Genomic DNA, 22,744 nt, shown 5'->3' on the forward strand with positions numbered 1-22,744 from the left:
CTGCATACAAAAAATCAAAACATGCTTTAACACGCATGAATGATTATGCATCACGTGGTCACGTCCGTACATAAAAATTGTATTACAGTGAACTTTTAAATTTAGGGGTCTTCAAACTAAAGATATCACGGCACTTACAAGTTTGTTCTGTAGTATTAAGAATTATACACAAAATAAATTGTTATAAAACCATATGGTCTACATATTACTAAATTTTGGGTTGATTTAATGAGGATTCTGACTCAATCTGCAAACTGAGTTTAACAACCACTTTTCCTAAGTAGTTTTACCCTACTGTGTGTTTAATGACAGTCGTTTTGCTGTTGATTCATTTTTCCTAGGTGCTTTTAAACTGATCTTTGCTAATGTATACTGATAGACAAATAGTTCATTTTCTAAAGGTGAATTACCTTCTGGTAATTGCCATTGAGTGTCGGGTGTCCATTGATACATGCAATTTAGTTTAAAAAACCCAGAAATCCTGTGCCAAATTATTCCATCAAACAGTTTAAATAAAACAGAACCTTTTTAGTTTAAAAAAGTTGTTGTTTTTGGCGAACTAAAAAAAACAGTGAACAATTTATTTTGGATACAATACATGGCAGTGTGTAAAAATATCTATGTTAAAATATAAACACAGATTATTACAATAACGCGAATAAAAGCAGTCCATGATGGTTGGTTAAAAACTAATATCTCATTCAGTTCCATCTCTATGCCTCAGCTTCCTGATAAACTGGGCGTCTTTAGTCATGACAGTAACACGGTTTGTAAAAGTGGCTGCCAGGTTGCAATCCTCGAAAAACCTGACAAGATAAGCTTCAGCTGCTTCATGCAGAGCCTGGATTGCCAAGCTTTGCCATGCAGAGATACGTGGGTTAATTTTGTACTGTATTTCACGCACCTGTTAATACAGAAACATATAAGCAATGAATTACTAAATCTCATCTATTTATTCTCATTTATAAAGACAAGGACAGTCGTTTCAAACAGATATTCTGTTTCATGCACCTTGTGCTCGCTTACGGGTTACCACGTATGTAACTTATTTATCCTTGCGTGGTGGGGCAAGGACAGTTATAAACTGGTGTTCTGTTTCATATACCTCGTGCCCCTTACGAGTTACCAAGCATGTAACTTCATGGGTGACTCATTAATGTTTATTTTGGGGCTGAGCAAATGTATATTTATACTAGACTAAACATTAAATGTGAAATGTATAAATATATGCATTTGCCCATCCCTAAAAAGGTGGAAAGTGCTTCACAGACATTTTGGCCTGTACACAGAACATCAGTTGAAAAATTAATACTACTTTAACAAAGTAACAAACCACTCTGCTGAAAGGGAGTTTTCTTATAGAAAGGTTGGTAGTGGATTGTAGTTTGCGAATATCTTTCAAAACTTGTACACCAGGTCTTTTCCTCGGCTTCCTAACTGTGGAGCAAAATGTAGGAGTGACAAAAACTTAAATATGCATGATTTTGATGCAGCATACTCTCCCTTTGTCTATAGAAAAACGAGAGACTAAAAAAATGATTCATTAGTGTATCTGTATTTTAACAATGTCATCCTACAAAATTTGTTTTGGTTAAAAATCTATGACGCATTTGTAGAGCTTGGGTAATAAACACTGGGATACCTGGAGTTTTTTTCTTTGGTTGACTTGATTTTCTCTTGGCAGAACCAGAGGCAGAAGATTGGCTATGTCTCGATTTGTTTGGTGTTCTGCTGGTTGAAGGACCTGTAAAATTAACCAAGGTGATCCTAGAATACAGATATTCTAGCGGCCATTTTCGATACCTTTTACTGGTACCACTAACCTAAAATTTTGACACTGTACTAACTAGACCCCAGCGGTACCGATTCTAAAATGAAAAATTCAAAATTCGAAAAAATATTAATTATGAATATTAATATTCGTCATAAAAACATATTTATAGAATTTTCTCCCGATCCAGCTTCGAATATGTTATAGCGCTAAGTGATACCTAAAATATGAAACATTATTTTCTTTAAAAAAGTGCGGGGATAGATGTTAAATATAAAAAAGTATGATCATAACTTGAATCATATAAATATTATATTTTTGATTTTTTTCGCGAAAATATAACTTACGCATACATCTATGTAGGTCACTAGCATGTTATCCCCATCGAAAAAATAAATAATTTAATTTTTTTTTTAAATTTGAATATTAATATTCGTCATAAAAATATATTTATGGAATTTTCTCCCGATCCAGCTTCGAATATGTTATAGCGCTACGAAATACCTAAAAAATGAAACATCATTTTCTTCAAAAAAGTGCGGGGATGGGTTCAGAATACAAACAAGTATGGTCATAACTTGAATCATATAAATATTAAATTTTCTATTTTTTTGCGAAAATATACATTACGCATACATCTATGTAGGTCACTACCATGTTATCCCCATCGAAAAAATAATTAATTTAATTTTTTTTTTAAATTTGAATATTAATATTCGTCATAAAAATATATTTACGGAATTTTCTCCCGATCCAGCTTCGAATATGTTATAGCGCTACGAAATACCTAAAAAATGAAACATCATTTTCTTCAAAAAAGTGCGGGGATGGATGTTAAATATTGTGAAGAGTATTAATTACTCGAATTTCGTGTTCATATATTTTATTTGCACGAACGCAAAAATAGTACATATTAATCCACATAAATGTTTTTATAACAAAATTATAACAGTAAATATAAGAATATTGATATACCTAGTGAGGCTAAAAGTATCGGCGTTAAATGGTTTTGTATCAATTGCTCTGACTAATTTGTTTACTACCTATGATAACTATGTGTTTTCAGTTATATTCTACAGGAATCCGACGATGATCAACGAACAGAAAACGAGGAGATCACTAAATGTTTGGTCACTATTCCTCACTTTTTACTCTTCTATTAATTCTGCATCGTATCAGTTTGCAGAATAGTAGAAGAGTAAAGTGTTTAGATTACAACTGCACAAAACTCCTCTCTGGTGGACCTTGCCAACAACGTTAAAACTCTATAAATGTCAAAGATGAACACATTCGCAAATTAACGAACGGAGGTGCAAAGATTATCATAAAATGGGCGAAAGCGACCTTGCACCTCTACTTCAGGTGTTTCTATAACAAACAGGTTTATCTTCCTTTCCTTTAGACATTCATTATTGTCTGCGACAATTCGATCGAGCCTATCAATTAATCTTAGAGGCTTCAAGAACAAACAATCTTTTGTATTAATTGAAACAAATAAATTAAAATTCTTGATATATTTCCAGGTACGTAAGTACGGACAGGATAACCGTAAATAACCCGAAATTCGAGTAATTAATACTCTCCACAATATTTAACATCCATCCCCGCACTTTTTTGAAGAAAACGATTTTTCATTTTTTAGGTATTTCGTGGCGCTATAACATATTCAAAGCTGGATCGGAAGAAAATTCCGTAAATATATTTTTATGACGAATATTAATATTCAAATTTAAAAAAAAAAATTAAATTAATTATTTTTTCGATGGGGATAACATGCTAGTGACCTACATAGATGTATGCGTAATGTATATTTTCGCAAAAAAATAGAAAATTTAATATTTATATGATTCAAGTTATGACCATACTTGTTTGTATTCTGAACCCATCCCCGCACTTTTTTGAAGAAAATGATGTTTCATTTTTTAGGTATTACATAGCGCTATAACATATTCGAAGCTGGATCGGGAGAAAATTCTATAAATATATTTTTATGACGAATATTAATATTCGGTTATAAAAAAAGTTGAAATTAATTTTTTTTTCGATGGGGATAACATGTGAGTGACCTACATAGATGTATGCGTAAGTTATATTTTCGTCGAAATATTTTAAAATTTAATACTTGTATGATTCTGGTTATGACCCTCATACTTGTTTGTATTCTGAACCCTTCCCCGCACTTTTTTGAAGAAAATGATGTTTCATTTTTTAGGTATTACGTAGCGCTATAACATATTCGAAGCTGGATCGGGAGAAAATTCTATAAGTATATTTTTATGACGAATACTAATATTCAGTTATAAAAAAAAATTGAAATTAATTTTTTTTTCGATGGGGATAACATGCTAGTGACCTACATAGATGTATGCGTAAGTTATATTTTCGCAAAAAAAATCAAAAATATAATATTTATATGATTCAAGTTATGATCATACTTTTTTTATATTTAACATCTATCCCCGCACTTTTTTAAAGAAAATAATGTTTCATATTTTAGGTATCACTTAGCGCTATAACATATTCTAAGCTGGATCGGGAGAAAATTCTATAAATATGTTTTTATGACGAATATTAATATTCATAATTAATATTTTTTTGAATTTTAAATTTTTCATTTTAGAATCGGTACCGCTGGGGTCTAGTTAGTACAGTGTCAAAATTTTAGGTTGGTGGTACCAGTAGAAGGTATCGAAAATGGCCGCTAGAATATCTGTATTCTAGGATCACCTTGGTGTAAAATTATTATATAATGGGTTCAAGAGGGTCGCTGCTACTATTGTGGGTGTAGGTGTCCTCGGGTAAGACACTTAACGGCAATTGCTGTAATCCAGCGGCCACTAATGGGTTGTCCAAATTATCAGCCAAATAAAAAGAAAAAAATAATCTAAAAATAAAACAGAAAGTAACATACATGGTAACTCGTAAGCTGACACAAGGTGTATGGAACAGAACACCCGTGTTAAAATGACTGTTGTTTTCCAACCACACGAGGATAAAGCAAGCTACATTTATTCATTTGTGAATTCTCTAAATATCGGTAATATTTATTGTTTACCTGGTGAATGCACTTGTGGCTGTCGTACCATGTTCCTCAATATATATTGAGATTATTCTTTGGAGGTGTTTATGTCACCAATATTTGCAATAATTGTTAACATCAGATAAAACAAGTTCAACTATGATTGAATATATTCACTGAAAGCAACAAATAAAGAATCTACTTTTTGCGCTTGTGAAAAAATCTCCCCCCACGTTATCTGTAACTGGTAAATGGCAAATGTAACTCGTAATAACCCACGACCTATACGTGGTAACTCGTAAGCAGGCACGAAGTGAATAAAACAGAACACCTGTGGGTGCTAGTGAAGAGTCTTCCCCCCACCTAATTTGCTAACCACTAATCTCTAAACCCTATAACCAGATTCTTCACTACTGCCCAACAGTGTTATAAAAACTACTAATTTAGTTCTAATTTTAATTCAGCGTTTAACTCGCTGCAACCTTACGGTAACTCACAACTAAACAACTCACGCATTTTGTTGATTTTTAAAATTTAAATGACCCGCAGTGAAAATTAGAACGGACAAGATCAGGGCAAGCATATCACTTTAATAGGGGAGTACTAAAACAATTAAAAAACAAACAAAAATATGTTGCATTATTGTTTTAATCAAAACATGATTTGTTTAGAGTTTCTAAGTATTTAGTTGTGTAATTGTTTATATATTGATCCATATAGCCCATGCCCTACACCAGAATGCGTATATAGTGGGGAAAGATGGGACACCTTTAGCACGAAATATATAAATATCCTGATTTTAAACAATTAACAATGGTCTATGAAAGTCGCGGGGACAAGGTTTTATAATTCCTTGAATGTTTTTTTGTTTGCTACCAAAATGTACGAGAAAATAGAATGAAAAGGTGTCCCATCTTTCCCCATCCTACTATATAAACATGTTTATATACGGACTGTGCCCTACACAACTCAGGGTCGCAGGTTTTACACTAGATATTTACTTATTCGGAACTTAACCTGTATAATTGGATTAACTGCAAAGGTGTAATTAAATTTCTATTTTCTCATTTTAAACAAAACCCGTTTATTTTCTTTGGCGCTTTAAAGAGAAGCAGTTTATTAAGCGAAGCCACTACGCCAACATAAATTCACAGCCAGAGAGATAGGCCTACTTGAGGAAGATGTAACGAACTGCGAAATAACAAAGATCTAAGAAGGCATTAGAAAGGAGATAGAGAAGGAGAGGTAAGGTAAAGGGGAGAACACGCCATTTGTATTTTAAACTACGAAGATGGGCCTCTTGAGGTGATGGAGCAGTAACATCGTTGTGTATTTCTTCGTCTACGGTTCTACGTTTTCTAACTGTGAAAAAAAGTAAAGTTAAAAGAACTTTTACAAAGGGCCTAATATGTTGTCGTTATACCTCTACGTCTGCTCTTGTTGTCGCTCTGAACAACGGCTTAGTACTGAAAGGTAAAAAACAAAGTTACATTAACGGGCACAGGGTGGATAAAACATAAAAATATAACCATAGTTGTCTTTAAAAAAGTTACATTATCTAGACTTAACCTAGGCATATAGGCAGTATTTAACCATGAGAACATATTCTGCCCTGTCAGTAGGCAGAGTATGACATAGGTGTCTTAAGACAGCTGAGGTATCTATATATGATATATGTATGCAGTTTAGTTTTCTTTATATAGCCTAGGTATGTCAGTTGTACTCACTACGGTAGAGTATGCTGAGGCAGAGGAGGAGGCTGAGGCAGAAGAGGAGGCTGAGGCAGATGCGGATGAGGAGGCGCTGTAGGAGCCAGAGGATAAAGCGTATGCGTTAGATGATGAACCGAGCTTGCCAGAGAAGTATTTGGAGATATCTGGGAATTTGAAGTCGAACTTGCTTGGTGCGCATGGTTCTGGGGCGACTGGTTCGCATGGCTCTTCGATTTGTACGCATGGCTCTTTGATTTGTACGCATGGCTCTTCGATTTGTACGCGTGGCTCTACGATTTGTACGCATGGCTCTTCAATTTGAATGCATGGCTCTTCGATTTGAACGCATGGCTCCTCGATGGTTTCAATGCATGGCTCGTCGACGATTTCAACGCATGGCACTGGGTCGCATGGCTCTTCTAAAGTCTCAACGCATGGATCTTCTACAACTTCAATGCATGGATCTTCCAATACTTCAATGCATGGATCTTCAATGCATGGATCTTCAATGCATGGCTCTTCAATGCATGGCTCTTCAATTTGTACGCATGGAGCTGGTGCACATCGACGAGCTGTAACATAATATTGTTTTATTTACTGTATAAATTAATTAAACGTCTTAACAACACTTGGGGCGGGATGACAGTCGTTATAACATGGGTGTTCTGTTCCACACGCCTCGTGCACGCTCACGAGTTACCACGCATATAACTTAGTAGGGAGTTGTTTAATGTATGGCTCGGTTGGAGCAAGTTTAGTGTCTTGCCAAAAAAGATGCAAGCCTTAAATAGCAGCAGCGTAAAGTTTCGAACCAGTACTCTCAGGTCTTGGGGTGTGCGCGCTAATCACATTACTAGTATTATATTAAGTTAATTACTTGGGTAACATGGTCGTCGGTACTGTGGGCCGCATGGTCGTCGAATTTGTGGGCCGCATGGTCGTCGGTACTGTGGGCCGCATGGTCGTCTGATTTGTGGGCCGCATGGTCGTCTAATGGTTGGACCACATGGTCGTCGGATGGTTGGACCGCATGGTCGTCTAATGGTTGGACCGCATGGTCGTCTAATGGTTGGACCGCATGGTCGTCGGATTTGTGGAATACATGGTCGTCGGATTGATGGTCCACATGACACTCTTGAAGACGCAGAGGCACATGCGCTCATTCGGCGTTGACCAAAGCATGGTCGTCTAAAGCTTGGTCCACATGGTCGTCGGATTTGTGGAATACATGGTCGTCGGATTTGTGGAATACATGGTCGTCGAATAGTTGGTCGGCATGGGATTGAAACAGGGGTGATGCATGGGTCGACAACTTTAGTTTGACATGGGATGGTCAGGGTTTCTGGCTCGCATGGCTTGAAGATGGTTACTGGTGGTGCGCATGGCGCAAGGGTTGTAACGAGGTCGGCACATGGCGCACGGGGTGCTGGTGTGACTCGACGTCTGAAGTAACCTGTCTTGAGAGGCGCGGAAAGGTCAGCAGCGGTAAGAGTCTTCCATACGATTCTGTCGTCGTCAGCAGTGACGGTTTCGCCATCATCAGTAATGACAGTGTTTCGGAGTTCGATTGGTCCGGTAATACAAGGTTCCTCTGGGACTTGTTCATCTTCTTCAACCTGATGATAAATTTGTTATTTATCTATTCGAATAAATTAACGGAGATCTGGTCAATTAAATTAACGAAAACACTATTTCAGTCAAAGCGTTAAATAAAAGCAAAGCTGCTAAACCCAACATACAGTATAAGTTTACTCATATTGATTTATTTTTTAAATAAAACAAGTTAAGATATATAGTAGAGTGGGGGCACCTTTTCGTTTCTCGTTCCATTTAGTAGTAAACAAAGAATTTTCAAAGAATTATAAAACCGTATTTTCTCGACTCCCATAAACCGTTGTTAATTGTTTAAAACACATTTAGGATATTTGGATATTATGTGCTAAAAGTGTCCCATTTTACCTCCCAGTACTATAGTTATAAAAGAACGTAAATTCACCTTGACATCAACGCATGGATCGATGGAGAATGTTGAGGAAGAAGATGAGGAAGAAGATGCGGAAGCGGAGGCTGAGGCGGAAGCAGAAGCTGAGGCAGAAGAAGAGCTGCTGATCCCGGAGTCGGAAAGAAAGGTTTCTGGGCCTCCGGTTTTCACGAATGCGGTAGCAGTTGCCATGGATGAACCGCCATTCAAAATGCCTAGAAAAAAGCAAAATGATTTGAATTTTACTTTTTTACATCTTTAAACTAATAGTTACAAATATTTCTTGTAAATAAAAAAAACTTTACATTTTGACTTACTAGGAAGATCTGGCATTGAGAGAATGGAAGCGGCCGAAGTTGTCCCGAGGACGAGTGCTAACATAAAGATACAACGCATGCTGATGACTGTTGCTATGTCTTTCCAACAACAAAATCAACTTTCTGTAAATGACCCGAACCATTGCAGGGACCAAATTTATAGAAATCTGCAGCCGGATGTCCGGTTTTGGAGGAGACATTCGGGCGTCAGGGCAGCCCTTGGACTTTTTCGATAAGCAAACATACAACTTGCAAGAACTAGATATTTTTAAGTGGTTGCCGTTCGATATTTATAAATACCGAAGTTCTCGAGCTACAAAACAACATGGTATTATCCGTGTTTGAGTTGTAAGAGTTGTAGTTCACTTAGCTTGCTTGTGAGTGGCTGCAGTCCCCTGAGCAAACAATGGGTATTGTGATGACACTTACATGGGGTAATACCGAACAACGTTGTTTGTTTGTTCATAGGAAGGGATTTTATTTTAAAAACACGTGGCTTATATGTAACAAAATAAAAAGAAATTATTTTTAGCTACTTTACAAGAGCTCTTGAACAGTTTCGAAACTGCTGTTGCATGAATGTTGCTTTAATAGGAATTTAAATGCCAATAAATGTGGTGCAAAAGCTATGCGAAATATTTAGTGGGAAACAAATGCATCGTGTAAATTTAAAAAAGACAGTTTAAAAATGGGTCGTTCGTATCTAGCTCAAATTAATAGTTGTCTCTTGTATTAAATAACTCTATTGCTTCTTCATTATTACACTATACAACCATAAACAAAAACAACAGAAATTAAACGGCTATTTTGTAACATTTGTTTTTGAAGTTCTTATATCTAGCTTCGAAATTATAAACTGTTTGCTGCAAAATACTTCAGCACAATTTTGCAGCAAACGCATCCACTGTGTGCACAGTTGCTTTAATCCGGTTTAAAAGGTCAATTTTGGATCGTCGCCAGCTGTCGTTCAAGCGTAAAGTATCTAATCTGGAAGCTGAACAAATGAATACGTCCGCGCATAATTTTGCAAAATATAGCTCTTGTGGCCACTTTCGTTTAGTCAGGTCAGCTTTACGAGTTTCAAGTTAAACCAACAAGCACCCGCAGCGTTGTAAACTCTTGAACATTTTCAACAACGCCAGTCAGCAGATAGAATGTCAACCCCGTAAAAGTTAAGTGTTTGTTTTATAAGCACAAATATTCACGGACAAAAACATATTGCACAAAACTGATCAAAATTAAAGGGCGTTTATTAGAATTGAACGAATCTATATTTATCATGCGCATATTAAACTTACAATTTTAAACCGAAGAAAAGTAAGATGGTAAATCCTGGTATTATTTGTTAATGGTATCTATCTCACACTGTGCATCTAATGCAAATTACCGTTCCGACATTTTGCGTATGATTTTTGCCGAAATGCTTTTTAATTTTAATTACTTTACGTTTGTAATTATTCATTTAGTTTACGCTGTTGATTGCATGCTATACTTTGAAGCAGAATTACTACAACACGCAACATTGAAAACGAATTTAAGCAGGACTAATATAAAAGACACGACGAATAGTAAAATAAGATCATGAAAAATAAGCGCCACCAATGATGCCCCTACTATGTCCCAATTTACCCCGGGTTTAGGAACAGGTTCTGGACCTACATTGCCATTAGGAGTTGTTGTATCGGTGTTAGATGGAACAGTTGCTGTTGTGGTGGTACCAGGGGCTATAAGTTATACGTTTTTATAAAACTAATGATGAATTTATATTTTTTTCCTTTTACTACATTTTTACGTTTCATTTTTTTAAACCAACAAAGTCTTAAGAAATTAATCGCTATTAAACTATTTTTGATATTACATCGTTTAATGTTGTAATTATATACACACAGAACACCTGTGTTTAACGACTGTCGTATTCCGGCCACGCGAGGATAAAGTAAGTTACAATTGTATATATTACAGGCCGCAAGCGATCTATAGCCCATTTTACCCTTCAATGTTCTAAAAACATAACATATCGTTTATGCATCCCTTAGATAACGATAACTCCTAAAGTCATATTATATTAGTATAATAACTTACATAAAAGCCCGTTATCGTCGCACAAACCCGGGCATCCACACGGCCCAGTCAGAACAAATTCCTAAAAATAAAAAAGTTATGTATAAGATACTATAAAGGCTATAATACCGTCGTTCTCTTCCAATTGATTTTGTGAGACTTACGTATTCTGTTATAATTAGCTCTCCCAGGAATTTCAGTTCATGTTCTGTTGTTTCTGGTTCGCATACTAATGTTACTCTTGATTTTCTGTAACAACAAATAACATTCGTATAAATATAACAAAGTATTGTGTATTACGTGTAACATTGGTATAAATATACAAAGGGCTTGACGCTTCCAACAAATTAAAACGGCGCACCAGGGTCGTAGCAATACACAGATACAGTTTGTAAACCACTATACCTGAACAAGTATTCCTTCGATTAAGGTAAACGCGAGTCTGTGTCCAAGAATCTAAAAAAGTGCTGGGGGGGCAAGTTCAAACTTTTTTAAGGGGTAGTCGTATAAAGCTGGCTCGCAAGTTCAGCAAACTTTCATAATGCTTTGTAAAGAAATAAAGTCTGGGAACCACTGCTGTAATTGTAAAGGCAGAATATATTCTTCTAGAAACGAACCTTAGTTGGTCCTGCGCATAATACTCCACCGACACGCCTTCTGCAGCTCTGTAGATGAAACTTTCATATAACTGACTCCCCAGGTCGTATTCGTCCCATGTGTTGTAGATACTGCTTTGAAGAATCTATAGCAACGTATATAATAAGTAGATGGTCCATGTACACATATAGTTAGATTAGGGTAAGATGGTCCATGTATATATATATAGTAGGTTTGGATAAAATGGTTCATGTATATACATAGTAGGCTGGGGTAAAATGATCTATGTGTATGTATAGTAGGTTGGGGTACAAGTTTCTTGTTTTCATTCTCTTGTATCGCACCATTTAGTATCAGTGACCATCAATGACCACTGGGTTCGAGCAATTAACGTTAAGTATCTTGCCCAAGTCTTGCCCAAGGACACATACGCCCACAATGGTAGCAGTATAGCATCAATGAACCATATTTCGTCATTAAAACGTAATGTAGAATATACTTACAGCTAGGTTGGTGTAATACAGACTTGTAAATCCAACACACGGGTTATATTCATACTGCCACCCATAGGAGTCTTGTATAGTCCATGCCGGAGTACCGTTCTTGCTTGCTAAGCTGTTTAAGTTGATTAAGCCGGTCCCATCTGACATTGAGCAGCTGTATATAGTAAGCATATATGTAAGCTAATACATTAAACCTTAAACTAGTATAACTGTCATAGCATACCCATATGACCAGCTGGGGAATATATATACAGTAAGGTAGGAAAAAATTGGACACCATTTTATTTTATTTTCACGTTCTATTTTGTAGTAAACAAAGAACATTCAAAGAACTATAACTGTTTAAAACACAAATGGGGTATTTGGACATTGGGCGCTAAAGGTGTCACGTCTTCCCTCTATGCTGGGGAAATACGTTAAACCTTATAGTATAGACATCATAACATATCCATATGGCAATTGGAAGGTTTATCTAAACTTTTAGTTATAGGATTTATCATTAATATTAAATCAAAATTTTGCAACTTACCTACAAATACCAGTGCGATCGCACCGAGGCAAGTTAGGATCTGGAATAAAAGCAAAATAAAAATAAACATATTACGTTACTTATATATGACGTCTTCTAAATTATTACGTCACAAATATAAGACGTCATCTGAAATATTACGTCACACATATATGACGTCACCTAAATTACGTCACAAGTATAGGACGTCATCCAAGTTATTACGTCACAAATATATAACGAACAATTATCTTACGTCACAATTATATTACGTCACAAATACATGACATCACAAATGTATGACGTCTTCACCTATGGTTGGAGTAGTGGTGATAGGTGGAGTAGTGGTCACTGGTGGTACAGTGGTTGTAGGCGGCTCAGTGACCGGTACTGTGACGGTGGTTATTCCATCTGGGGAGATAATGTAATGTAAGTTCATTTATTGTAATGAAGGAAGAATTGATTCTAGTAGGGGGGGGGGAGATGGGACACCTTCTTGTATCCTCACGACTCCCGTTGTTAATTGTTTAAAACACGATCAGGATATTTGGATATTATGTGATAAAGGTGTCCCGTATTTCCCCGCCCTATACTATATACCAGCGAAGAAAGGTATGAAAAAACGACAGTCGTTAAAACACGCTACAGGTACCATCACTTTATAAATAGTATGTTAGAAATATAATTCATTAACCAAGCATATACAACTCATTCTGTACTACGAGATATTCTGTGTTAACGGTATCCACCTTACCCCGCTGTTAAGCACTACCATAGACAACTTATAAGATTTCCATGGTACTACGCTTTCACATTCTGCAATATTAAATTTACTTACCAATAAGGCCATTATCGTCACAAAACCCCGGGCAAGCACATGGAGTATTTAGGATAAATTCCTGTAAAAGTAAAAAGCAATCTTAGGGTTTATTGTTATATGACTGAATCAACGTGACTTGTTTTATCCTTGCGGGCAACAACAGTTGTAAGAACACGTTTTTTTATACACATTGTACCAGCTTACGAGTTACGGCCGGGCAAGGACAGTCGTTATATCACGGGTGTTCTGTTTCATACACCGCGTTTACTTTAGAATATAAAAACATGAACAAGAAATATTATGCCATCTTGCCCCACCTATTATTGTACCATCTTACCCCACAGTACTCACATATTCAGTTGAAATACTTTCCCCGAGGAAAATTAATTGCTCAACATTTGTTGGCTCGCAGTTTAGGTAGACACGAGACGTCCTGAAATAAACAAAAAGTAGGTTTATAACATTTAAGTTTGCGTACCTCAAATTAATTAAAACAATGAAGAGAAGGAAATTAGCAGCAAAACAACAGTCATTAGACGATAGGCGTTAAAAACTGTATTGAAGTAAAGTTGTCAGGAAAAGTATGGCTGGTGAACTATATACGAATGTTGACCCCTTATATCGTTTCTATAACTATACTATACTTTTGCATGCTGCTGGGTCGATATAGCTTACGTGTAACCGCTCATACGAACTAACCGCTCATAAATTAACCACTCATATAAGGTCGTTAAAAGCCTAAGAAACAAACACATACAGCTTGTACTTGAAGGTTATTTATTCTCACTAAACTATAGCTTTCTTTCATAAGTTGAAAACTATTAAGTTAAAACTGCATACAATAAGCCTACACTCGCAACAAGACTTTTGAACTACAAATAAACCGTCACAACTTGTCAATAATCAGCGCTTACAAAGCTGTTGTTCACAGTTACAAGTCTACATAAAAATACATAAAACTTTATTTAACAACTGTAACAAATTTACAAGTTACAACCTAGGATGCTTCAAGCGCTCCATGTGAGGCGAAAATCACAAAAACAATAATTGCTACGCCGCATCGCGAACGCACAAGAAAATCGAGTAAAACGCGTGCAGGCAAAACGAAAGAAGGAAAAAAGATTAAAAACCGATTCCGAGCACAGCTTATTAAGTACACCTGCAACCACAAATGTAGAGTTATGTGGTACATGTTTTTTTTAGTAACAAAAATAATATTTGTATATCGAATCGTTTAAGCCTATCCTTACGAACCTATATAGTAGGGTGGGGGAAGATGGGACACCTTCATAACATAATATCTCGATGTTCTGACCGTGTTTTAAATAATTAGCAACATTCTATAAGAGCTGTAAGGATATAGTTTTATAATTCTTTAAATGCTATTTGTTTACTACCAAATGAGACAAAAAATGGAGTTAAAAGGTGTCCCATCTTCCCCCACCCTACTGTATATAAAGAACGAATTGGTATTAATCGTGATTGAAAACATGGGTGTACTATATCGGTAAAAGAAAATGAAAACCTGGACCATTTCACCCCAACCTACTAAACAGCAAACTATAAGTTTAAAACAATCACCTCAAATAATCATTGGCCCGATATTCCACATATATTCCTTGTGAGATTTTGTATTCAAACTTCTCGTTTGCTTGTACGCCTAAATCATATTCTTCATTCGGGTTGTTCGCATTTACTTGGACCACCTGTATATTGTTCAGGATAATCATTATATGGGAGTCGTAACATGGCATACTGAATAAATATCTTAAGTGGACCTTGGTTATAAAGCGATGTATATAGAAACAATCACCCAGAAAGTTACATAGGTGGTAACTGGTAAGCTGGCACAAAGTGTTTGGAGCAGAACACCCGTGTTATAACGACTGTCGTTGCCCCGCCATGCGAGGATAAATACATTACATACATGGTAACTGCCAAGCAGGCACGAGGTGTATGAAACAGAACACCTGTGTTATAATGACTGTCGGGTAGACACCACCAACAGCAGTTACGCCAGGCCTCGAGCCCTTAACCCCTATGATATAACAGGCAGGCGCTTTATAACCACTCTACCACATTACATATTTGACTAATATATAGTAGGGTGGAGGAAGATGGGTCACCTTTTCCATTTTCTCATCCCATTTGGTAGTAAACAAAGAACATTCAAAGAACTATGAAACAATATCCTCACGACTCCCATAGACCGTTGTTAATTGTTTAAAGCACGATCAGGATATTTAGATGTTTATACGCGTTAAAGGTGTCCTAGTTTACCCATCGGTACTACTACACGTATAAAAACTTACAGCTAATCCAGTGTATTTCGTAGAGTTGAAAGCTTCGCATGGGTTGTATGAATAATTCCAATAACCAGTTGGTAAGGTGAACTTTGGCAAGCCATCGGTACTCGCTAAGCTTCGTAAGTTTATTTCACCAGTCCCGTCTGACATTGAACATCTGAAAGTTACGTGTATTATAGTGTAGTAGGATAATCTGATCGTCGTTGTTGATTTCAAAAAGATGAATGAACATTCTCTTTATTATAAATAAAGGAATGATTATAATCTATTTATTCTCGCTTGGCGGAAAACGACAGTCGTTATAACACGGGTGTTCTGTTTCAAACACCTCGTGTCCGCTTACGAGTTACCACGTATGTAACTTATTTATCCTCGCATGGCAGTAAAACGACAGTCGTTATAACACGGGTGTTCTGTTTCATACACCTCGTTTCCGCTTACAAGTTACCAACAGGACTTACAAGTTTACTTCGTATGGTAATCTGGTTAAAAATGTAATTCTTTCGTGTCCAAAAATTAGTTCCCCCTAAAATAAATACTATCAACCACTTACGTGCCCATTTACAAGTTACCACAATTTGCAACACATATACGACAATATGAACAAGAATTTACTTGCAGGGTTCCGAGCTATCACATGTCTTGCCAACCGCTGAAGTTGAAACAACGAAGCAAACGAGAATAACACTGATGGCTAGCTTTATATTTGCCATTGCAATGCATGTACCTTATCATACGATGCAGTAATAAGTGATTTATTATGCAGTAGTATTGAACCTACTGGCTTGACTTGACCGATTTTCTCTTAAATGTTTGTATCACTTTTTAAATGCAAAATATAAATAAATGTCAGTGCAAGAAATACGTTTTTTTCAGTTTCATTACGAACAACAAACTCCATAAATGTGATACAGTAGGGCGGGGGAAGATGGGACACCTTTTCATTCTATTTTCTCGTCTAATTTGGTAGTAAACAAAGAGCATTTAAAGATTTATAAAACCATACCCTCACGACTCACATAGACCGTTGGTGGCTGTATAAAACACGATCAGGATATTTGGATATTACGGGCTAAAGGTGTCCCACTTTCCCCCACGCTACTATACTTCTAACTAACAATAAAGATAGTTTTAGTCTTAAAAAAACATTTAAAATGAAGATGATTAAACCATATATATATTAGGGTGGGGATGATGGGACAGCGATTCATTCTAATTTCTCGTCCCATTTGGTAATCAATAAAGAACATCAAAAGAATTATAAAACCGTATCCTCACGACTCACATAGACCGTTGTTAGTTGTTTAAAATACGATCAAAATATTGGGATATTATGTGCTAAAGGTGTACAGTGTTCCCTCACCCTACTATATATGTGGTCTATAATGCGTTTGTATTGTACAAAGAAATATAAAGACTTAAACCAATTCATAATAAGTTTTTCCACATTTACATTGTTTTAATTTTTACAACTTTACATTTTTTGTAAAAATTAGTTCTATTTATAAAACAAAAACGACTCAAATTGCCAAATGTTACTCTCGTAATATTTATATAATTTTTAAACTACATAATAGCTCGGCTTAATCGTACTGGCTGCTATCACATATTGCTTTTACTATGCTTATTCTGTAATAAAATACTACTTGAGTTACAACATTACACATCATAGGTGTCATACATTACTAATATGCTGATCAAGACAGCAAATAAACTTTTCCGGGTGTTTAAACGATATACGGGTAATTATTGATTAACAAAATAACGGCTGTCGATGCTTATAGCTACGATTTGTAAATAATTGCTTAGTGTGCGGATTTCTCTGTCAAAACAAGTTAAGTCATATGACGATTATCTAACTGAAGGTCGATTAAACAAGCTAGAATAAACATTCAAACTGCTCTGCAGTCGGATCGGTAACTATTTCATATGCAGTGTTACTTATGGGTATGGGAAGCCGTTATTTTGTTAATCAATAATACCGGTGTTTCTATTTTATTTATATAAGGTTAAACATATTTCTATTTGAATTTGTGGCGCCCACATTACACTGGTCATAAATACCGTATTACAATGTTTCAGTTTATTAAATACCAGTTAGAATTTGCTCACAACGGTTTTTCTTTTAAACTTAGTAAAATCATCCACAAAGATACATACGTGGCAACTCAATACAGTATACGCTCTATTTATTATAGTAGGGTTGGGGGAAGATTGGACACCTTTTCATTCCTCGTCCTATCTGGTGGTAAACATAGATCATTCAATGAATTACAAAACCGTATCCTCACGACTTCATAGACTGTTGTTAATTGTTTAAAACAGGATCAGGATATCTGGATATTATATGCTAAAGGTGTCCCATCTTCCCCCACCCTACTATAATTCTAAAATAAAGACGATCATACGTAATATATAGTAGGGTGGGGGAGATGAGACACCTATTCATTCTAATTTCTCGTCCAATTTGGTAGTAAACAAAGAATATCAAAAGAAATATAAAACCGTATCCTCACGACTCCCATAGGCCGTTGTTAATTGTTTAAAGCACGATCAGGATATTTGGATATAGTGCGCTAAAGGTGTTCCATCTTACCCCACAGTATATAAGGGCTATACAAATTACAAGCGAGGATAAATCATTTATATATAACACGCATAGTATTTATTGCACTTACAATGTTTATGGAAGTAAGTGTGAAATATATTAAAGCACTAAATGAAATATTGCACATTATCAAATAAAATTAGCATTTAAAATCTCAACTTACATTTTCAACACGTAATCTCACATGAATATTGCACTGGTTTTATACAATGAAAACTTAGAGTATATGAAATGGAAAAATTAAGGCAGATCACATTTGTGCTATAAACGCATACTACATAACATATATGCGTGATGTACGGAAAATAACTTTATATTAATTACAACTTTGATGATTCATCTTTATATAAATGTATAGTAGGTTGGGGTAAGATGAAATACCGTTTGCAAAATAATATCCCATATTTTCCAATCGTGTTTTTAACAATTAACAACGTTCTTTTAGAATCGTGAGAATACGGTTACATTATTCCATAAATATTAATGGCTTGCAACCAAAGGTGACGTTAAATATGATGAAAATAATGGCCATCTTACCCCAACATACTATTTACCTATTTCAAGCATTTTTCTGATTATATATTTCTATGCATCGGTTGAGATAGAATATGGATTGCTTTTATTTGATGCCGGGTTAGGGAAACCCCCTCCTGGTGCCCCACCTCGTGAGCAACACGTGATATCAAACCCGAATTTCAAAATAGCCATCACAATGAGCGCGATAACTAGTATTATGACGTCATGAATAAGCAGAGATACGATGACGGGACCAACATCATTCCAATAATGGTATTTATCGTTACCGTTTGGATTCGAGTTGGGCGTGGTTGTTGTCTTTGGCAGTGTAGTCGTCTTAGCTAGAATACGAAAAGACATTTATTTAAAATATATAACAACCGCTCATCTATTTCGAGTCACCGTCAAATTACATATGTGGTGAAGCAGAAAACCCGTGTTATACCGCCTATCGTTGCCCCGTCATACAAGGATTATTAAGTTACGTACGTGGTAACTCGTAAGTGGGCACGAGGTGTATGAACCAGCAGAACACCCGTGTTATAACGACTGTCGTTGTCCTGCCATGCGGGGGGGTAAAAAAGATTCATGCATATATTCATGTGCGTATACTTATATAGGGGGGTAAGATGAGACACCTTTAGCACATGATATCTAAACTTCCTAATCGTGTTTTAAACAATTAACAACGGCCCATGGGGGTCTTGAGGATACGGTTTTAGAGTTCTTTCAATGTTCTTTGTTTACTACCGAATGGGTCGAGAAAAAGTATGAAAAGGTGTCCCATCTCCCCCCTCCCTATTAAACAATTAGGTCTATGCAACTTACGTATTATTACACCATTATCATCGCATAAACCTGGACACGCACAGGGACTAGTAAGCACGAATTCCTGCGAAAAATTCAGAGATAAACAATGTTTAAGTTATGTTATTATAATACTCACATATTCCGTAATAATAAGTTCCCCTATAAACAAAAGATCGTGGTCAGTGTTCAAAGGTTCGCAAGCTAAAGCGACCCGGGATTTTCTGAAAACGAAAGATAATTAAAAAACTGCGCAGAAGAGATTTTTCTATATGGAGAGCAAGGGAAAGAAAACCCGTGTCATAGCGTCCGTCGTTACGCAGGTCTGTCTAAAAGTAGACACCGAGACTTTCCGTTGGGGCATACACGTTAAATACGATGGCGGTGCCGTGACTTATTTGTTCGGGCCGTTAAATTTGTACGGGACTCTATTGCGCATGCGCCACAACGCCACTGCACATGCGCACGACACCGGCGTACATACCGTAAGCTATCATGGGATAGGTAACTTATAGAAACGCCATCTGTGACGTTGTATGAGAATGACTCGGTAGATTGTAAACCGAGGTTGTATTCCTCAGTTAACGTGTTGCTGTCAATTTGATGAACCTGAAAGATAACAAATATACTGTTTGACAGCATACAATTTGTTGAAAATATTTGCTAAGATTCGCAATTGGGAGTTTTGCTACTGTTACTACCAGGCATAACACGGTATACAGTAGGGTGGGGGAAGATGGGACACTATTTAGGTTTATTTCTCGTCCCGTTTGGTAGTAAACAAAGAACGTTTAAAGAATTATAAATCCATAACGTCGCGACTCCCACATACCGTTGATAATTGTTTAAAACACCATCAGGAAATTTAGGTATTGTGTTCTAAAGGTGGCCCGTCTTTCCACCCTACTATATCAATAGACCAAACCTGGACTAAATCCCATGTCCTTGCCAACATAGTTTAAAAACATCAATGATGATTCTTAACGTCATATCAACTTTGTAGAACCTCGCTATAGTGTAGATACATCATATCAAGACATTTAATCCACAACTTACTGCAAGTCCAGTAAATTGTACTGAAGTAAACGCATAGCAAGGGTTGTAGCGAAACGTCCACCAACCAGCGTTAATTGTCCATCGTGGGACGTTGTCTTGGCGACCGATGCTTTTTAAATTGATGATACCAGAACCATCGGACATCTGACACCTATAAATAAAATAAGTATGGCTGACAGTTTGAATGAACAAATGGAATTTGCTTTATCTATCCTCGCTAGGCGGGGCAAAGACAGTCGTTATATTACGGGTGTTCTGATTAAACATATCGTGTTTTCTTATGAGTTACCATGTATGTAAATTAATTTAAGTGTCTTGCCCAAGGACACATACGCCCACAATAGTAGCAGCGTCAGGCATCGAACCCGGAATCCTTTGGTCACAATGCAAGCGCCTAACTACTGAGCCACAGCGCTTGTACAAAGTTTATGAAATACATTAAATCTCATAACCAACAACTTGTTTTATGTTTTAACATAAAGGTATAATCGTGCTGCTTGAAGTGGGTCCCAAATGTAATTAGGAATGAAGTAAATTAGGTTTATCTTGTCTCTTCGGTCACAATAGCGAAGAGCAAGAGAGAATGGAGTTATATAAAGTAGTTAAAAACCAAGTAAAAAATTTTTCATAAAATTTACACTATTACAAAAAAGCAAATTAAAATGGAAATGGTTTTAATATAACTGTGCATTTAAAAATAACAGGTAAAACATCTGGAACTGGGTTTCATAAAAAAATGTGAATAAAATAACACAAAGTTATCTGTTTAAATACAAAGTACCTGCATTGGTCAATTTTATTGCATTCCAAACCTAATCCCTGAGCACACATTAGAAGTAGCGCAACATTAATGAACAACCAGAACCTCGCCATGTTTAATCAATAACCTTGTATAAACTGAGCAATAAACAATAACTTTTATGTAATTTATTGGCAGTTAGTTGTAAAAAAGTAATTTATTAATTTATGGAAAAGTCAACCTAATGCGAAATAATAAGCTTGTTTCCTGAAAATCCTTTGTTCCAAAGCTAAAGAATAATTTTATGATAACTTAATATTAGTTGGCACCCTGTAATAGACTGTACAAAGTAATAAACATTGAATTTTATGAAGTTTATCGACTGCTGGTTCTAAAAATTAACATAAATGTAATTCTGGAAATAAAAAACTCAATCACGATGCCTGAAAATCCTTTTGTTGCAGCTGAAGAACAATAACTAATATAATCAGTTACCTTGTACAGACTATAACTAATAAACAATACTGTTTTTTTTAATGCAAGTCGAAAAAAATGACTTTACATGAAACAATAATTAGTCTATTAAAATTGTTTTTCCTTAGTCAAAGAACGAAGTAAATTAAAGTCTTCATTAAAATAAGTGATAAAACTATCTACTTCTGTGTAAAGTATATGCTTGAGTGCAGTTTAAAAAGACAACAGTAAAAATTGTAATACTAATAAAAAGTATTTTTAGATTGCCTGATCCAACTTGATTCATGGTGAACTCTTATAAGCACTGGTAGGTTATATATCATGTACTAACTGATGCCAGTAGCCTGTACTTAATTCTGGATGCTCTTAGCTCTAGCCTTGCCTGGATTGAATCAACTGGTCTGATTTAAAATTAAATATTATGTCAAACATCTCTTTATCAAACATTACACTTATGCATTGCATTTGTTTGCAGTAATTGTTTGGTGCAATGCTCTCATGTAATGATTAATAGTTGGGCCTTGCAACCACATTTACGACTGTGTACCTTTTTTGTCAAGCTGTATATGATTAACTGGATCTTATGTAACACTGTTATATATGTAACGCCAGCAACTCATAAAATTCACCCCTCAGCAACAGAATTGCTATGGAGGCCCAACCTACCACGGCAATTTACCAAATGCCTGTTTTTAAGATGCAATCACACACTTAAAAGTATTGAACATACATTTGAAATAACTGTAATAGCCTACTTAGTTTTTTCTGCCGTAGTTACAAATAACAGTGGGGCAATTCCATAATGTTGTGGTAAATTTTATGCTACCGCATTATCTGCATTATCAGTTTGTACTGGGGCTGCAGCATAACACGCTTCTTATAGAAGCAACCTAAATGATAACAATGCATGATCCTCTGTGTAATTGTAACTTACATTTCTGTTTTACCC

General features: G+C 36.0%; 4 protein-coding genes across 5 annotated transcripts; all 4 read right to left on the bottom strand.

Annotated features, from left to right (window-relative positions):
* Positions 1-525: 525 nt before the first annotated feature.
* LOC149732943 (uncharacterized) lies at positions 526-5,116 on the bottom strand. Its single transcript, XM_089882968.1, has 4 exons — positions 4,827-5,116; positions 1,643-1,744; positions 1,334-1,437; positions 526-904 (listed from the first exon to the last, which is right to left on the bottom strand). The coding sequence occupies exons 1-4, from the start codon at positions 4,855-4,857 to the stop codon at positions 698-700; spliced, it is 444 nt and encodes a 147-aa protein (XP_089739094.1). The 5' UTR covers positions 4,858-5,116; the 3' UTR covers positions 526-697.
* A 740-nt stretch (positions 5,117-5,856) lies between these two features.
* On the bottom strand, positions 5,857-8,941 carry LOC149732944 (uncharacterized). Its single transcript, XM_089882948.1, has 6 exons — positions 8,801-8,941; positions 8,499-8,698; positions 7,380-8,118; positions 6,518-7,074; positions 6,214-6,256; positions 5,857-6,152 (listed from the first exon to the last, which is right to left on the bottom strand). The coding sequence occupies exons 1-5, from the start codon at positions 8,877-8,879 to the stop codon at positions 6,251-6,253; spliced, it is 1,581 nt and encodes a 526-aa protein (XP_089739074.1). The 5' UTR covers positions 8,880-8,941; the 3' UTR covers positions 5,857-6,152; positions 6,214-6,250.
* A 121-nt stretch (positions 8,942-9,062) lies between these two features.
* Positions 9,063-16,393, bottom strand: LOC149732945 (uncharacterized). Of its 2 annotated transcripts, none has more exons than XM_089882954.1 (12): positions 16,211-16,393; positions 15,602-15,752; positions 14,871-14,995; positions 13,641-13,722; positions 13,308-13,368; positions 12,782-12,880; positions 12,491-12,530; positions 11,962-12,115; positions 11,479-11,603; positions 11,026-11,110; positions 10,883-10,943; positions 9,063-9,195 (listed from the first exon to the last, which is right to left on the bottom strand). In XM_089882954.1, the coding sequence occupies exons 1-12, from the start codon at positions 16,306-16,308 to the stop codon at positions 9,167-9,169; spliced, it is 1,110 nt and encodes a 369-aa protein (XP_089739080.1). In that variant the 5' UTR covers positions 16,309-16,393; the 3' UTR covers positions 9,063-9,166. The 2 variants fall into 2 exon arrangements, with proteins under 2 accessions (XP_089739080.1, XP_089739079.1); XM_089882953.1 differs by lacking the exon at positions 9,063-9,195 and adding an exon at positions 9,251-10,524.
* Positions 16,394-17,633: 1,240 nt separating this feature from the next.
* Positions 17,634-22,710, bottom strand: LOC149732946 (uncharacterized). Its single transcript, XM_089882966.1, has 6 exons — positions 21,364-22,710; positions 20,583-20,733; positions 20,011-20,135; positions 19,666-19,750; positions 19,548-19,611; positions 17,634-19,060 (listed from the first exon to the last, which is right to left on the bottom strand). The coding sequence occupies exons 1-6, from the start codon at positions 21,453-21,455 to the stop codon at positions 18,789-18,791; spliced, it is 789 nt and encodes a 262-aa protein (XP_089739092.1). The 5' UTR covers positions 21,456-22,710; the 3' UTR covers positions 17,634-18,788.
* Positions 22,711-22,744: the final 34 nt, after the last annotated feature.

Source organism: Ciona robusta, chromosome 8 (assembly GCF_009617815.1).
Source record: "Ciona robusta chromosome 8, ASM961781v2".
Classification (NCBI taxonomy): domain Eukaryota; kingdom Metazoa; phylum Chordata; class Ascidiacea; order Phlebobranchia; family Cionidae; genus Ciona; species Ciona robusta.

What these genes read in the sequence shown, in the direction of transcription:
- LOC149732946 (XM_089882966.1), bottom strand. Translation starts at nt 21,455, where the DNA reads ATGGCGAGGTTCTGGTTGTTCATTAATGTTGCGCTACTTCTAATGTGT. An exon ending in TACAATTTACTGGACTTGCA is followed by an intron (nt 20,136 to 20,582) that starts GTAAGTTGTGGA and finishes GTTATCTTTCAG; the next exon opens with GTTCATCAAATTGACAGCAA. An exon ending in CTATCCCATGATAGCTTACG is followed by an intron (nt 19,751 to 20,010) that starts GTATGTACGCCG and finishes TTTCGTTTTCAG; the next exon opens with AAAATCCCGGGTCGCTTTAG.
- LOC149732944 (XM_089882948.1), bottom strand. Translation starts at nt 8,879, where the DNA reads ATGCGTTGTATCTTTATGTTAGCACTCGTCCTCGGGACAACTTCGGCC. An exon ending in CTCAATGCCAGATCTTCCTA is followed by an intron (nt 8,699 to 8,800) that starts GTAAGTCAAAAT and finishes GCTTTTTTCTAG; the next exon opens with GCATTTTGAATGGCGGTTCA. An exon ending in CCGACGACCATGTTACCCAA is followed by an intron (nt 7,075 to 7,379) that starts GTAATTAACTTA and finishes ATTATGTTACAG; the next exon opens with CTCGTCGATGTGCACCAGCT.
- LOC149732945 (XM_089882953.1), bottom strand. Translation starts at nt 16,308, where the DNA reads ATGGCAAATATAAAGCTAGCCATCAGTGTTATTCTCGTTTGCTTCGTT. An exon ending in CGAAATACACTGGATTAGCT is followed by an intron (nt 14,996 to 15,601) that starts GTAAGTTTTTAT and finishes AACAATATACAG; the next exon opens with GTGGTCCAAGTAAATGCGAA. An exon ending in CGGGCCAATGATTATTTGAG is followed by an intron (nt 13,723 to 14,870) that starts GTGATTGTTTTA and finishes TGTTTATTTCAG; the next exon opens with GACGTCTCGTGTCTACCTAA.
- LOC149732943 (XM_089882968.1), bottom strand. Translation starts at nt 4,857, where the DNA reads ATGGTACGACAGCCACAAGTGCATTCACCAG. An exon ending in ACCAAAGAAAAAAACTCCAG is followed by an intron (nt 1,438 to 1,642) that starts GTATCCCAGTGT and finishes TTTGCTCCACAG; the next exon opens with TTAGGAAGCCGAGGAAAAGA. An exon ending in AACTCCCTTTCAGCAGAGTG is followed by an intron (nt 905 to 1,333) that starts GTTTGTTACTTT and finishes CTGTATTAACAG; the next exon opens with GTGCGTGAAATACAGTACAA.